Source organism: Suncus etruscus, chromosome 2 (genome assembly GCF_024139225.1).
Source record: "Suncus etruscus isolate mSunEtr1 chromosome 2, mSunEtr1.pri.cur, whole genome shotgun sequence".
Taxonomy (NCBI): Eukaryota; Metazoa; Chordata; class Mammalia; order Eulipotyphla; family Soricidae; genus Suncus; species Suncus etruscus.
The window spans coordinates 123,184,069-123,202,218 of NC_064849.1; the positions used below are offsets into that span (position 1 = coordinate 123,184,069).

An 18,150-nucleotide genomic window follows, 5' to 3' on the forward strand; every position below is an offset into this window, starting at 1 on the left:
TGAGATTGGTAATTTTCTAGTCAAATAAGTAAGCTAGCAAAGCAGAAGATTTATAATTAAAGATGTGTACAGAAATCAATAGACTAATTCACAGCAACCACTTTCTAATTTGGTAAATAATTGAACTGGTACAGTTCATTGGTTGGTTATAATATCAAATGGAGGACAATAACCATTCCAGGTTCAGATCTCCTCTTCAATGATGTGAGCAGAGACCTTAAAAAGACACCACAGGGCCTCTTTACTATTTATTCTGAGAATGTTCTTTTCTTCTTCAGAGGAAGAGGCTACTCCTGATGGTGCTGTTGCAGAATACAGAAGAGAAAAGCAGAAGTATGAAGCTTTGAGAAAACAGCAAGCAAAGAAGGGATCTTCCAGGGAAGACCAGGTAAAGTCACAGATCAATATCCATATGTAATTTATTGCTTCTTGATTGCCTCTATTGTTGCTAGTAGAACCTAATTTAATTTGCTATCACAGGCAATAGGACTCTTCATTTGGAAAATTATGCATTTATATAAAATGAGGTGACAAGGACCTTGACCACTAATACTAAGTTTCTGTAGACAGAGCTCTTTGCAGACATTTTAGGCAAAAAGTCTAATATTTTCAGGTTTCAACTGTGTGTGTGCTTACATATTAAACACAGGAACCTTGTTAGAGCATATTGTATTGAATACTCAGGTAAAACATTTGTGTAAATGAATTTTATGAGATGGAGTAGTGATTTTAAATTTAGAGTGGATGTTGTCCAGCTAATATCTCTTATGCAAACTAGCCAAAGCCATTTGAAATTTTACATTGCCTGTACATAACATACTTACCTACCAGTTAACTTCTGTAAATAGTGTTGTTATAAGAGATTTTTTTTGAAGATTATTTTTAAATAGTTATGTGAATTATAATATTTAAGTGGTTAAATGAGAAGGTTGTCAGAAGTCATGGGGAAGAAAAGACGGGGGTATTGGGAGACTCAACTGTCTGCTACGCAACAATTGGAATTTAATCAACTGGATCTCTTCAGTATTTCTTCCTGTAAAAAAGCTAGGGGGCAGTCCAAATCATTTATTTTGGGTGTTCACATATAAGTTTGAGAACAAGTATTTTTAGACTCCTAAAATGGATAGTGTAGAAGTAAACTATATAACCTGAGCTTATTTGACTAATTTTATATAATTAAGAATTGTATTTATAAAATGGCATCTAATTAATTGTAAAAAAAGTTTCGTTCATCAGAACTTAGGGAAAAATAATCAAATGGAAAGTTCATCAGGAATTCAGATATAGAAAACTGATTACAGAGATAGTTTTTTTTTATCATGTCTAGTTTTCAATTGCAGCATATGAAATTTAAAAGAAATATATTAGTAACTTGTTTTCATGGAGTTACAAGTTCCTATGTGTAGCACTGTATAGATATTAAGGATCACTCTTATTCATATACCCCTATTTTTCTTTAGTAGCAAATAATTATTAAGAATTGTCCTGTAAATCAACACATGTATTTGATAGTAAACAAGTTGAAACACATCACAGCCCTCACTGACTTCCCAGAGGAAAGGGCCCATTTTAAACTGTTATGCCATTGAAAGGACAGGTTGATTATAGGGAACTATGTAAATATCTAACAAGGGGTAAAATTCTGAGAAGACTTTCCTGTGAAAATGATTTGTCAGCTAGGCTTTGTAAGTTAAATAAAAGCTATAAGGGGAGGGGGGGGGAGAGAGAGAGAGAGAGAGAGAGAGAGAGAGAGAGAGAGAGAGAGAGAGAGAGAGAGAGAGAGAGAGAGAGAAGAGAGAGAGAAGAGAGAGAGAAGAGAGGTTTTTGATCTCTTTGTAAAGAACTGAAAGATATTAATTAGGCTTGAACATAAACTAAGAAAGGGAGAGATAAAGCTGAAAAGGTAGGCAGGATTCAGTTTATGCAAAAGTTCAGATTACTTTAAAGGCCAGGAAAGCCATTATAGGAGGCAACTGATAAGTTCTTGTTTGCACCTTGAAGAAGATCCTTCCCACCCAGCTGCTGCATGGAGAAAAGAGAGAACTCGGGACTGGATTAGAAATAGAGACCATGAAGAGGCTTTTATGTGTAGATGCATGCACAGTCTTCCAAGACACTCTCTTTCAAAACAGTTTCTCCATGCTGGGAAGACGCTCAGCCATACTGAAGAATCATACTGTAAGAGTTTGGCCATTCTTTTCTTCAGCAAAAGTGAGGAAGATTTATTTCCCCGTAGGTTCCAAACAAGAATGCCTCTATGCAGATCTTATCTCCTTCACCCTATGTTTTGCTCCATTATTTTTGTGATTCTGGCTATTATTTTGCCTGTCCTACATAGAAGAGTACAACTAGAGAAAGTTCAATCTTGAATAAAGAAGCTAAAAAGGGCCAATATGATATTTTTGTTTACAAAAAAATATTTTTTATTATTTATTTATTCATTTATTTATTTATTTTTGTTACAGTTCTCCTTTGAGCAAATGCCAGTAGCACATCAATTGGCTCCAAATGACTTCTCTTGTCACTTTCAGCTCCTGAAAAAAAACCTAAATCTCGTATAACTTTTTAGGATTTTTTAAAATGTACTTATTTAAATATCATGTATCACATAGTGAACATAGCCAATCATAATACATTTATTTTCAGAAAAGTGAGACCAAAAATATTTAAAAAAAAGAATAAAAAGAGAAAAAGGAAGGAAGGGAAGAGAAGAAAAGAAATACAATGACAAGCAAATTTGTGAAACGTATTATATTTCAAATGGGATAATTTTAACAGAATATTTAGCTAACTGACCATTTTATTATTCTTTTGTTTCTGAACATTAAGTAACTTCAGCTACACATTGACATCTAAGTTGATGAGTTTTTATGGGGATGACAGTATTAAACAAAAATGGAGTTGTCTTGTGGTTCAGGAATTTAAAGCACTATTATTGATACTACTGACTTTCGTGGAGTGTTTTTTCAGAGGCCAGGCCAGAGCATAGCCAGGAGTGACCTCTTGAGTATCACTGGGTGTGGGCCAGAAAAACCAAAAAACAAAAAACAAAACAAAATAGAACACTCCCTTCACCTGTGCAACATTCCCACCACCAATGCCCCCCATCTCCCTCTTCCCTCACACCCTGCCTGTATTCGAGAGGCATTCTATTTTTTTATCTTTTAAACATTTTTAAATGTTGGTCAATTAAGAATTAATGCCTTTGTTTTCAGCCTTCTTTATAACCTCATAAAACCACTTCCAAGTGTACAAAAGTCCACAATTAAAAATTAATGGTGTTTTCTTTTCAACTTAATTAGATTAATTGATAATTGGATATTAAGCAAAAAATCAAGGTTATAAATAAGACTAAAAATATTGCTTTGGGGGGGACTGGTGCGATAGTCCAGTGGGTATTATTGTCTTGAATATGGACAACATAGGTTCGATCCCCCGGCATCCCATATGGTCCCCCAAGCCAGGAGAGATTTCTGCATAGCCAGAAGTAACCCCTCAGCTTCACCAGGTGTGGCCCAAAACACACACACACACACACACACACACACACACACACACACACACACAAATTAATGATTATACTATTTTACTGATACTAAAAAATTATATGTATAAAATATAACATTCTATGATATCACTTATATGTGGTATTTAGAATGAAAAAACACAATGGTCTAAATGAGAGTTGTCACAAATATGAAATATTTCACAAATATGAAAGGATGGAGACCAGAGGCAAAGTGGTCTCAGGTGCATTAGTAAAGAAAACAATAAAAGGACAGAACTAAATACCCAAGCCAAAGTCTACAATAATGGAATCAAGAGACCCAAAATATAACAATCTAAATTTTAAATGGACTTGTGGGGCAAAGCATGGTGATTGGAATACACTCTGGAGGAATACATATGGAAGGAGGTCAACACTGGTGATGAAATTGACCCTGATTCATTATATGTCTGAAACCCAACCATGAAGGACTTTGGAAATCACAATGGTTACAAAATAAAAACAACAACAAGAAAAACAAAGCATTCTATTGTTAGGTAAAGATATAGGATATAAATCTCACTCTGGCTATATAATTTTTAAAAAAGGACCATTTCTCTAATTATTATTATTGTTTGGTGCTCATACATTGTGTGTAAAAAAAAAGCAACAGGCACCTTCAATTTTATAATCTTATTAACCCTTAGCTATATTTTAACATTATGTCTGGAATTTGAGCAGAAACTAGAAGGTTAAAAAAAGATTTATTTTTACAGTTAGATAAATGCATAATTGTGAAGTGTAATAAAGCACCACCTGTCTAAAAATATCAACTCTTTAAGGCAGTAATATATTGATCTCAGCACTAAAATATTTGTATTTCAAAAGCAAAGAAATGTATAATAGTTCAAATGTAAATAATAGGCGTACTAAATAACAACAATATATTGCTAGATTTCAGAACTTAACTAAGAAATTATTCAGACTATGATTTATGAAGAAAATATTTAGGATTTGGTAGTTTAGAACCTAAACTTAGACAAGTAGTACCAAAACAACTGCAAGTTACTGTTTAAAAATAAAGATAATGAGAAGTGATCTATGTCTCTGCAAAATTTAATGCCCACAAGGAAAAAAACATCTATCAAATGACTTTTGAAAAACAAAACCTATAAATTCCTACAGGAGATATTCAATTGTTTACTAGTGTGTCAGGATTAAGGCATGTTATCTGTTTCTAGAACAGCAATTATAAGATTAAGTTATCCACGCAATGTTAAAAGCATTGTTTTTGAAGGCCCAAATGATAGCAAGTGGATAGGGTGTTGCTTGTAAGTAGCTGACCTGGGTTCTATCCCTGACATCCCACATGGCATTCTAGGCTAGCGCAAGGCAGACACCTTACCGCTTGTGCCACTGCTCTGGCCCCATAATTATTATTTTTTAAATAAAATTCTTACTGTTTCTTATTGATAAGTATTGAACATTTCCTTTTTTTCCACTTCTATGAATATTGTTGAACATCTTTGGTTAAGTCATATTCTGTGTTTGTTTCACTTTTAGTTTTCTGCATGTATTTCAATATTCAAATTATTGACTAAAAAGAGTAATTATCTTAAGCTTCTGATATATAAAGACAGAATTTTAAAATATCGCTAGACTATACCCATATTGCAATAGCTAGTGTTTATTCATTTTTCCTTTTTTCATTTATGGTAATCTGTTTAATAAATACTACTTTTCTGTTTTTTATTTCATAATTTATAAAATTATGAATTTTTTTCTGTGCCCAAGGATCACTCCTGGAGGTTCTCAGTGAACCATATGGGGCACCTGGGATTGAACCTGGGTTGACAGTATAAGAGGCAAGAAGAGCCTTCAGACATTCTGTTTGTTTTGTTTGGGACCACCACTGGCAGTGCTCAGGGATTACTCCTAGCTCAGTTCCTAGGGAATCACTGCTAGTGGACTCAGGGGACCCTGTGTAGTGCTAGGGGCTGGACCCCATATAAGGCATATAAGACACTATTGCTATTACTCTGGCCTCTCTGTACTATTACTCTGCCCCCTTTATTTTCATACCTCGTAGTAAGATGCTTACTTGTTTATAGACATTACAAACTTAATCATGCATATAACCATTCACTTTAAACTTTATCTTCTATAATTTATGTTCCTTAAATTAGAAAACAATTCTGTATTTCTAGGGGAAAAGATGAAAGTGGAAACAGGGCAATGTTAAGGTTTGTGAACATCTCTTGCAACTAAAAATTGTTTTGTTTTTCTCCTTCAAAATTATATTTCACCTAAGTTTTGTAGATACTCAGAGGATATCTTTTCTTTTACCAACTGTATGAAGCTCTTATAAAGTTCTTTTTATCAGGAAACTCATCATCTAATTATTATTTCAGACCCTTGCACTGCTGAACCAATTTAAATCTAAACTCACTCAAGCAATTGCTGAAACTCCTGAAAATGACATTTCTGAAACAGAAGTAGAAGATGATGAAGGATGGTAAGTTTGATTTCCTTATTTTATCATCATCAAATAGGCTTATAACATAGAAACATGACACTTCCATGACATCATGCAAACATCATTCTGTTTCTAAACTTTATCCTATATTTTTTCAGACTTGCCTTTCATTCATTACATCAGCAACCTTTACTCATTTCACTTCAGTAAGCATTTGTCCAGTGTATGATGTGTTCCCAGTATTGTACTAGCCAGTGGAAAGCATAAAAGAAATAAATGGCACTGTCTCTTTTGTAAGTAACTTTATAATATTATGAGAAAGATAAGATTCGCACTAAACTGTCATAAAAATATTCTAGATCATTAATTTTCAACACTTTCCTGCAAACATTTTAGAATTGAGTCATTTATTTCATATTCCTACTGAGTACCTCTTCAAATTTATGACTTGGGTTCTTTTTAATATATTCATAGCAGCCTCTTTTCATCTTTGTATATTTTCAAATTTTGAATATACTGATAACAAAGGAATTAATAACTTGTACATGCCTGGTGCTTAGTATTTTATCCTATGATGGCAAAAGCAAAAAAAGATTAAGAAGAGTGTTTTTCCTTATCACACTCTGTCCTCATGTTGATATCATATGTGGTATATTAGGCCTCCTTAGACCTAATTACCCTCACCTCCCACCCTACCGTATTCTGGCTCAGACACATATCTGCAAACAAATGACCCCCCCCCACATGACTCATCCCCTGGAGCCTCTAAATTCTCACATGTGCTATTACCCCAGTCTAGAATCATACATTACCCTTTTCTGCCAAACAACCTCTCTCCCTATTTCAAAAATGTTCAATGTTCTTATCCTCCAGAAAACCAGTCAGCAAGATTTGTTGAGCCTCAGAAATTTAGAGAGCTGGAGCACAATTTTAAAGACATTAAAAAAAAAACTCTTATTAGGCAACTAGTTAAGCAAGTGACACTCAGTAAGAATATATATATTTAATCAATTGGCTAAGGAGTTGTTTGAAAGAGCCTTACCTACCCTAATACCCTGTAAGAACATATAAATATTTCTTACAGTGTAGTTTCTATATGATAAGCCTACCATGTATTAAACCCTCAATCTCTTCATAGGTATTTGTGACTTTGGTATATTTTTGAGACTTAAATCCAAAGTTTCTTGAAGGCGAAAGCTTCTTCTTCCATGGTGCATGCCAAAGGTGAGAAGCTCAGTGAGTGTTGATTGGCTCAGAGAGATACATGCACACTGCATTGAAGAACTTTCTGTTTTTATATGACCAGACAGGTTTCGTTTTATTTTGGATTCCTTAAATATCTCAAAATATCTTTCAAATGTTTGGGGTTCAGCCACCACAAAAAAAAAATGTTTTGCCAAATCCTCTTCCCCTTATTTTTGAATCCATATGCATTTTTTAAGGAAACATGATCCATGTGTTTCTATTCATTTACACTTAACTCATCAAGATGGTGTTTTCTAAGAGCAGTTTGATGCCCAATAGGGTTTTTTTTAACCTTTTTATAAGCCATTTAATTCCTTTTTTATTGAGCAGGAAAGTCACCAACAAATGTAAACCCAAAAGTTTCATTTGAAATTCATAACCCACAGGATTCAAATTTACTTTCAACTTGGCAAGACCTTTTAACTTTTCAAGGTTTTTCCTAGCACCTTGGTTCACTAGTTTATTCTCATTTTGACTTCCTTGTTAGCTTTAGATACCAATTTTAAGTTTTTAAATGAGTTGTTAATGCTTTTGATGTTATTTCACACTGCAGTGTTCTATTTTAAATTAAAATATGAATTAAAATTTATTTTTAAAATTTAAAATTTTTAAATATTTTTAAATTATGGGGCTATAAACATAGTCCTGTGAGTAGGATGCTTGCCTTGCACACAGCAAACCCAGGTTCAATCCCTAGCATGACATATGATCCTGAGCCCCACCAGGACTGGTTTCTGCTTACAGAGCCAGGAGTAAGCCCTGAGACTGCTGGGTTTGGCCTAGAAACAAATATCAAATGAGAAAACTTTGCCAGAATGTTGATGAAGGGGGTGAGCATGGGGGCAGTCACTGATCAGGGATGTTGACCAGTTCTCCATCTGGGGAGCAAAAATAGCTAATAGAGGAAGGGGAAGTAAAAGAATCATTTCCAGGTCTCAGGTGGTTGATATCTACTTTCAGTTGCAGAACTGTGCGCATTTTTTTTATATTTGTTTTACCTGGTACCTAATAAACTATCAACTAATAACTAAGCAACAGAATCATGTAGAATATAAGGGATTTCTTACATAATGCTCTTTTTTTGGCAATATAACTATTAAAATTTTGTTACGTGACAACAACATAATTTCTGTTCATAAATTAACGAGTCTAGTTTTATCAAATCAGTGGTGATTGAGAACCCTTCTCATAAAATTTAGTCCATCCAGAAAAGAACTCTTGTATTCAAAATTACTTATAACAAATATTCTGAATGCATGGCACGTGCATGTGTGTTATGCATAAATTACATGGTTCCCAGACTATTTTGTAGGTCATGGTTGCCACTTTTCTAAGAAATGAAAGTCAGCCAGCGTTGTACTGCACTGTCAGGGTCTGTTATCTGAGGTAAAATGATTGCGTCTAAGACATTTTTATGTGTCCGCATGAGTGACCACACATTGAGGGATCATTTTCATTTTCTGTCAAGATAGAAACCATTACCAATTTGTTATGTTTTCTTTTACTTGGCAAACTGTTCCATTCGCATTTTTGGCTGAGCTGCTGTATTGGCATGGTATACAACAGACATTTGGGTACCATTCAGCAGTATTCTCCTTTTTTATGCAAAAAAAAAAAAAAGAAGTGGTAGGGGCAGAAAAGAAAAGAAATATGATTCTATTGTAAACACTGTATATGGTGTTTGATAATTATTCCCAGATTTCACTGCTTAATGTGGTATTTAAAGAAGTGTCACTAGTGGATCTAAGCTGAAGTGTATGATTAAAAAAAACGTTCCCCCAAAATTATTAAGATTCTTCTTTTGTTGAGATGTATACTGCCAATGTTTGGTGTCAGTGATGGGCACCATATTACAGTGCAGCAGTTAAAGTAGTCTCTTTGTCACCACATGGTGACACATGGTCTTACAACATCACACTCTTAAAAATATAAAATACTTCCAAGCATGGATTTTATAAAGTCAGTTAAATACATGGCAGACAGGAGTCAAAAACTAGACAATTCATATGACCATATAGATGAAGTCCATATGCCATTTTGAGTTTGGTTAGATAAATCTTGTTAACTCCCATAAAACTTTTAAGCTGAGTCTGACAACAGTGGAAAGACTTATAAGAAAGTAAGCCACCTGTTGCTTATACAACACAATCAGCATTCCAAGGACAGAGAAAAATTAAGTCTAAGAGAGTAGACGGTGACTTTGTGAGCAGTAGCTACTTACTAATATGTTCCTTTGAAAATTCTTGCCAAGTTATAAAATCTAAGATTAATTTAAACCAGAGAGAGTTTATTCATCCTCTCTTTCCATCTCCCTCCTCCCTACTTTATCATATTATGTGTATTATTATTTTTTTTTTTTTTTGATTTTTCGGGCCACACCCATTTGATGCTCAGGGGTTACTTCTGGCTAAGTGCTCAGAAATTGCCCGTGGCTTGGGGGGGGGGACACCATATGGGACGCCCGGGGATCGATCCTCAATCCTTCCTTGGGCTAGCGCTTGCAAGGCAGACACCTTACCTCTAGTGCCACCTGCCGGCCCCAACATTTTTTTTTTTTTTTTTGGTTTTTGGACCACACCCTGCGGTGCTCAGGGATTACTCCTGGCTCTCTGCTCAGAAATAGCTCCAGGCAGGCACGGGGAACCATATGGGATGCCGGGATTCGAACCAACCACCTTAGGTCCTGCGTCGGCTGCTTGCAAGGCAAACGCCGCTGTGCTATCTCTCCGGCTATGTGTATTATTATTATTATTATTATTATTATTATTATTATTATTATTATTATCATTATTATTATTAGAATTACAAAGCAATAATAGCATGGCTACATCAATTAAATATGATAATAATTTTATTATAAAGATGTTCATTGAAGAAATAAAGAAAATAGACTCCTCACAGAGCTAGATAAAAGTTGTTAACCCCAAAATCAACAGTAAACAATATTTCTATATGTATATACACTCCCAAATTTTCATTGAGTGAATATATTTTAATAATTCTAAGATCATATCATACTACAATTTTATAATTTGTTTTTCCTCAGCAAAATGTAATCAATGCTTTTTCCTTATATATTTTTATGATGTAATTTTATATTTTTAACAGTTCCATGTAACATTCAATTATGTGGTGAACTTCTGTTTACATGATTAGCCCATGTTATGTTGTTGGATATTTAGGTTCTTCCCAGTTTTATTAGTAAACACCACACTATAATGAGCATCCTCATATCTATGTCATTGCTATTTATAATAAATTCTAAAAATAGAATTTCCTAGTGGGTATATTTTTTAGACATTGCCACCATCCATTTTTAAATGGTCTTTCCAAAATGGTATTTTCATTTATGAGGTACGTCCAAGAAAAGTGTCATTTTAAGATTTTTTAAAAAATAATTTTAATAGTAGAATATCAAGAATGAATTAAGATACAGTATCATATAATATTTTCTAAGAAATGTTTTACTTCTGAGGCCAGAAAGATAGTACAGTGGATAAGGTGCTTACCTTGCATATAGCCCACCTGTTTTCAATCCCTGGTATCCCATATAGTCCCTCAAGCCCACAAAGAATAATATCTGAGAGTAGAGCTAGGAATGAGCCCTGAGCTCAGCCAAATATGCCACCCACAAAAAGTAAATATTTATCCCTAAATTAATGTATAGTCCATTTGCTTCTAGTTTTAGTACAAATTTCAGAATAACTCCTGAAGATCCTAAGTTCTAAATATCTTGTTCTTGCTTCTGAAACTTCTTCTAAAATGGTTCTGTTTTTAGTTTTATTATTACACATTGACTTACATTAAGAATCAGTCTTGCCTATCAGACACTTTCTTCTATTAACCAAAATAATGAAAAACAGGACTTAACATGAAGTGCTTATACATATTCCTCTGGAGTTTGCATTGCATAAAAATAATAAGTACCATTGACTTTAGTGTCCATAATGATAAAAATATAATAATGCAGATAACAAGATGTTAATAACTGCTATAGCCATTCAAACTTCATTCATTATAAGATACTATTATTTTTCTAACTACTTACAATGACAAAATTTCCAATATACTTATATATAAAATATTGTTTTGATTCATTTGTTCAATTATAATTTGAATGAAAGTTGAAACAGTCATAAATGAGTATTTTCATTATAATTACCACTTTATTCATGCAGCTCACTGCCAGGCATGGGTGACAATTGCTTTCAAAAGGTACCACATAAGAGCAGAGACTGGAAGAATTAAAAGGCCTACTTAGCCAACTGAAAAATCTTTTCGCTGGTCTGAAATATCTTGTCTTTATACACCTTTATACTCTTAAACATTAAAAATCCCCAGAAACTTTTGTCTATGTAATGTATATCTATCAATACTTTTACCTTACAAGAAAATAAAATTAGAAAATTTAAATTACTTACTTTTAAATAACAGTAACAAGTTTCACAGTGTTAACCCAATGTGTTAACATAAATAACATTTTATGAAGATCAATCATATTTTCAAAGCAGAATATATAGTGAGTAGAGTAGCAATTAACCTTGTACATTTCTTTGATATCTAGAATAATAAATAAAATAGAACTCATAGCTGCTTCTGCATTCTATGTGTTTTGATCCCAAAAAGAGGCAGTCTCTGAAAACTTCATTGTGTAAACACAAGGAGATAAGAATGAAAAATGAAAATGATGTCTAAGTAATCATACAAAAATATTTTTGACATGGCAGATGAATAGATTTACATGCCACACAATAAGAATTGCTAGGCTACAACATCACTATATGGTCTTTATGGTTATTATCTATAAAACATTATGAGCTAGTCCTAGGAAACTATATTCTGGGTATCCACATCTCAAAGGGGGCCAAAGTAGTGTCAGAATTAAATATGCCTACCCATGATTAGCCTAGGATTTCTATAATGTAATTCTTACCCTCCTGTGACAATCCCTTTTTTAGAGGTTTGTTTTTTTTTTTTTGTTTTTTTTTGTTTTTTTTGAATAGAGCTAATATTCTATCAGTTTAAGTGGAATATAGAACTGTTCTACCATTGAGGTGTGTTATTTTACTTTATTTTTTTTCAGTTTTAGATGTCTTGTGTTCTTTCTGTGCATACATGAAAACCCTATCAGATAACATTATAATTTTGTTCTGAAATGTCAGGCCTATTTGAAACACCTCGACAGGAAAATAGTTTGTTTAAGAAAATATTGCCATTTTGGGTACACTTTCTTTGTTTATAGTCTTTCCATTCTCCTGTTACCATTTCTAAGAAATTTTTTTCTGCAGTTCTTTTAAAGCAGATCTACTAGCAACAGTTTATCTTTATCTGGGAATGTCATTATTTTGTTGTTTTGTTTTAGGGCCAACCCTAGCTGTATTCAGGTCTTAAACCTGGCACTCTACTCAGGGATCACACATAATTGGCAGAGTTAGAGACTATACAGGATGTCAAGGATCAAACCAGGGTCAGCTGAATGCAATGCAAACTCCCTACCATTGTACTATCTCTCTGACCCTTAGTCTTAACCATTCCATTTTTGCAAGTATGATATTGCTATATGACTGTGGAGAACTTTGGGGTTAATATGGTTTGTTTAGAATGACTGAACTTCTTGAATATAAAGGTTTGCATTTTAATACAAGTATAAATATCTAATGACATGAATTTTAGACCTTTTTATATACTGTAAGTACTAAGGCTTTGTTAATTTTTCCATCTTTTCTCTATTCACATTGAATTATAACTTTTTACTAAAGTAAATAGAAATTTTATATAAATTAATATATATGTTGTCTTGTTTGGGGGGCCACAACCATTTATGCTCAGGTTCTACACTCATTCACTCCTGACAGTCATCAGAGGATCATATGTAGTGCCAGGAATTGAACCCAGGTTGGCCACATGCAAGGAAAATGCTACAGTTCTAGTCCTCATGTTGTCTTGACACTGACTTGCTTCAGGGTAGGTTCATATGACAGCCTGACAATGAGGAAATAGCAACAACTTGCTCCAAAGGCAGGTTTCCCTGCCTTATCACCTAATGGTGAGATGAAATCAGAAGATGCTCTGTGACACCCAGGCTTCAACATATGATCTGTGCAAAACCCAAGAACTCCAACTATAGAAGCCTGACTGTGACAATTGTGATTAAATAGAACTTTTCCTGGAAACATGAAGACCTTGGAGTTGAACAATTAGCATGCCTGGAGCCTGTAGTTGGTCTTATGACAGTATGCTTCATAGAGGCACCCTGGTTTGTTTGGGTTTTTTTTAGGCCAAGAGTATTTCCTTTCTAATTTTCTCAATGATTCCTGGTGCTGGTGCAACAATCTGTGCCAGTTCTAAGGATGGGTCCCAAGTTTCTGTGTTGGACAGTCAATATCCGCTCAACTGAGGCCTAAGTCAAGTTCCCAAGACAAATATCCAGGATGAAAGGCACCCCTTGCTTAGTTCTACTTTTTTCCTCTGTCATCTCCATCAGTGAATTTTAATGTTGATTATATTTTTTATTTCTAAATCTTACGTTTGTATTCATTTTTATACATAATCATCTTTTCTTTTATTTCCATGGTATTAACATTTCACATAGCATTTTTAAAGTTACAATTTATTTTTGTTGTTGTTGTTTGGTTTTCTGACCACACCCAGCAGTGCACAGGGTTACTCCTTGCTCTACACTCATAAATTATTCTTGACAGGCTCAAGCACCTTAGGAGATACCAGAGATTGAACCTAGGTTGTCCATGTGCAGGCAAACACCACTATCTCACTGTGTCATTGCTCCAGCTCCTAAAATTATAGTTTTAAATCCTTTATCAGAAAACTTAATCAGATGCTGTGTTATCTCAGCATGTTTCTATTGATTGTCTTTTCCCATGCAGTTGATTTTTTACCTTATTCCTATACACTAAAATTTAATCATATTCCAAAACTTCTTAAGTATTATTTATTTTTAAATCTTTTTAGATACTAAGAAAAATATTGATATTTTGCTATAAAAATTAGTTCCCAAATCTGTTCTAACTAGATTTCAGACAGACTTTTTCTTTTTTGTTTTTTGAGCTATACCTGGCAGTGCTCAGGGGATTACTCCTGGCTCTGCACTCAGCAATCATTCCTGGTGGGCTCAGAGGACCATATGGGATGCCAAGACTCAAACCCAAGTCAGTTGTATGCAAAGCAAACACCCTACCCACTGTACTATAATTCCAGATGCCAGCCAATCATACTACTTTGGAGTCTGATATTCATACCTTTGTAATGTTTTATTTTGGTTGGTTGGTTGGTTGGAGAGTCACATCCTAATGCTTAGGGATCATTCCCTCAACAATATTTTGGGTTAGAACAGTACCAGGATTAGAACAGAGAGCCTTTGAGCCATATCCTTAGCCTTTATTTGAATCTGTCCCATATGTGTACCACCCTGTGGTCAGCTTGGAATGTTGGCTATTGGATTATTTTATAGTCAAGTTCTCAAAAGTCTTTCATAGACTAGTAGGTTAGGATCAAATTCACTTGCTAACTCACTTTATGGCAACTCTTTATCATCATAATCTCTTTGATGCATTTAATTCTTTGAGCTTCCTGCTTTCCTATTTTCTAGCCAGACAGCTAGAGCTTTGGGAACACTTCTACTCTAATACATTTTTTTCTGTCCCTCTCTGATATTTGGTCTAAGTGATAGACAGAAAGAATTTTTTTCTTACCATCTTTGAACCCCAGTTCCTCTGATCAATGAAGAACCCTTCCTTCTCTCAGAAGGATTTACCACTACCATTTTTTTTTTAATTCTTTGATGAGCTGTTATTCTGCCTTTCAGATTCATACAGAACTAGAGAACTCCCTCACACCAACTATGTGAAATTATAAGGAGGGCATTGGTGGTGGGAATATTGTACTGGTGAAGGAGGGTGTTCTGTTTATGACGGAAACCCAACTACAATCATGCTTGTAATCATGGTGCTTAAATAAAGATTAAAAAAAAAAAAAAAGAAATTGTTACACTTAGTAGGTTATTTTTTTTCCTTTCAAATTTGGCTTATTAAGATGTATGTTTCTTTCTTTCTTTCTTTCTTTCTTTTTTTTTTTAGAAATTCAGATTGCGGGGCCAGAAGGATGGTACAGTGGTAGGGCATTTGCCTTGCAAGTGCCTGATCCAGGATGCACCCCAGTTCAATCCCCAGCATTCAATATGGTCCCCCAAGCCAGGAGCGATTTCTGAGTGCATAGCTAGGAGTAACCCTTGAGTGTCACTGGGTGTGGCCCAAAAACCCAAAAAAAAATTTTTTCAGATTGCACTGAAATCTCACTATAAATAATATATTTTAAATGCTATTCTGTTAGCACAAAGTTGTTATTAATAGTAATAAATGTAGTTCTTGGAAATGAAATATACCTTTTAAGCTTCACAGGTTGCAGAATAGGATCTTAAAGTATCCTCCAGAGACTGGGAGATAACTCAAAGCACAGAGTACAAGTGAGGCCCCCAGTTCAATCTTGGCACCAAAGACTGCTGGGGTGGCCCTGGTGGTATCACAAGATCTTGCAGTGATATATCACTCTCACCAAATCATCAGACTCACACAGAGTATCTTTTAGACTGTGTCCCCTTGTCCCCATTGCCCCAGATCCTAAGTACCACTGGATAGGTTTAAAAATTGTTTTTAAAAGAAAGCGAATGTCGGGGCCACTGAGGTGGTGCTAGAGGTAAGGTGTCTGCCTTGCAAGTGCTAGCCAAGGAAGGACTGCGGTTCAATCCCCCAGTGTCCCATATGGTCCCCCCAAGCCAGGGGCAATTTCTGAGCCCTTAGCCAGGAGTAACCCCTGAGCATCAAACGGGTGTGGCCCGAAAAAAAAAAAAAAAGAAAAAGAAAAAGAATGTCCTCAAATCACAAAACATGATCACCAAGCTGCAGTATTTAGGACTAGATGAGAAGGAAGCCAAAAACAAGGAGCCACTGGGATCCCCGACACCATGGGACCCCAGCATTATTGTTTGTCTTCAGGCCTTTATATCAACTCTGTGACCAGGGTGGCTGAGAAGTCCCAGGAGTGAAAGATTTCACTGGAATAGCACTTTAGAGTCCCTTATTAAAAAAAAAAAAAAGACAAAGAAAGAGGGGACTTTCTTGTTATTAAAAGTTTATGCAGTAGCTGATGTGGCCTATCTCTCATACCCCTTTTCTGCCATCACTGAGATAGTGCTTATATGATTATAAGAAACTCAGGAAGGCTGAGTTTTAAATTCTTTGCAAATGGTGTTAGCCAGGGAAAACTAGAGTACAAGAGGCAAGAGGCCTGAAGATCATAAGCATGCCAGCAATTGGCAGAAATTTGGGGGAGGACTATGGTCTATGTAAGGATACAAAGACCCCCACATGAGAATACTTTATAATAGGATTATACCCGAAGTCTTAAATCAAGTTAATAAAACATATTTAGGTCAGTTAACATGAAAAAAATTTAAAGCAGTTCATTTTAGTTCATAGGAGATTGTATTTTGCTATAAAATCTTGTTGCTAAATAATCTCTAGAGAAGCCAATCTGGTTTTTATTCACCAGTTATAAAGTACTCCCCTTTATTCTTCTTGCCAAGACCAAGAAACTTCTTAATATTAGAATTTCAGCTATGTGATCAGCTACAAGAGAAGTATTCATTCATCAGCTTTGTGGGGGTAATATTTTCAGTAGTTAGTGTAATTATGTTTGATGTTACTCTTATCAGAGCTCTGGAGTTTTTGATTAGATGTCATCCTTAATGCAGAATCCTCTCTCTAATTTCTAGCATATAGGCAATTTGCACTTTGTGTTTTTTATACAATTCAGATAAAGTGCTTTTTGTTCTCTTTAAATTTCTGGTGTCGCATCAACCCTTAGCTGCACTTACAACGTACCCCAAATAATATTTTCTCCCATCAAATGTGCTTTGAAGAATTTTAGACTTTGTCAAACAATTATTAATCCTCAAGCTTTATATGAATACTTATTATCTAGGGAAACTAAAACTGTTCATGGACATCAGTGCTACAGCATAGTACTAATTTATGGCTTCACTCTAATCAAATAAATCATATTAATCCAGTTTATATAAATGTGGAAAGGAATTAAAAGTGCTATTTCATTTGAGTATTTGTAATGTGAATAGTGTATGGTGTGGAATGTTTAATAATGTTAGCTGTATCACCCATCCCCACTATTTTATAATGCCAAGTAAGTCAAGATGTCATGTTAAGAAAAAAGGGGGTTTCTACGTTGAGGAGATAGTAAGAGTAGAGTATGAAGTGCTTTTATAGATCCCTGGCAAGATAATAACAAAACTTTGGGTTCATATAGGATTCTTAGCTTTCCTGATGTGTTTGAATTCTTCCATGGTAATTTTTTAAGAAATGACTTTTATCAGATTATTTCCAAAGAGGAAACTGAGTCTTAAAAATCTAGGAAGCCGAAATCTAACGCTTTTTTTGGATTGTAATCTCAAACCTCCCTTCAGTATTTATTTGACCATTTTTTAACTCAGTTTACCATATTAAAACAAATGGATGCATGGCTAGAGGTTAATGTGCTTGCTTACCTTGCATACAACAGACCCAGTTCAATTCTCAGCACTGTATATTGTTCCCCCCAGAACCATCAGGAGGTAACTCTGGAGCACAGTCCCTGAACTCCTCTCACTGGGAACCAAACACCACTCCCCAAAATAAACAAACTAAATATTGAAAATGAACAAATTTTCTTTGCAATAAATGATGTTCATATTTTTTTCATATTCAATTAATTTCATGTTAAAAAGCAAGTCAGATAAAACTGAACTCAGCAGTATTAACTTGGTGAGTTACTGGAAGAGAGTAAGAGAGTGTATCCATTTGTAAAACTTCTTGGTTGTGTGTGGAGAGGGGCCAGGGAGAGCAGAGAAATTCTTAAAGCAATAGAAAAGCTGGCC

General features: G+C 34.7%; 1 protein-coding gene across 1 annotated transcript in view; it reads left to right on the top strand.

The window, feature by feature from the left end:
- CWC27 (CWC27 spliceosome associated cyclophilin) overlaps positions 1-18,150 on the top strand; it is a 253,087-nt gene that overhangs the window by 193,261 nt on the left and 41,676 nt on the right. The window contains 2 exon segments of the mRNA XM_049769065.1: positions 279-388; positions 5,899-6,002. Coding sequence (XP_049625022.1) covers positions 279-388; positions 5,899-6,002 — 214 coding nt within the window.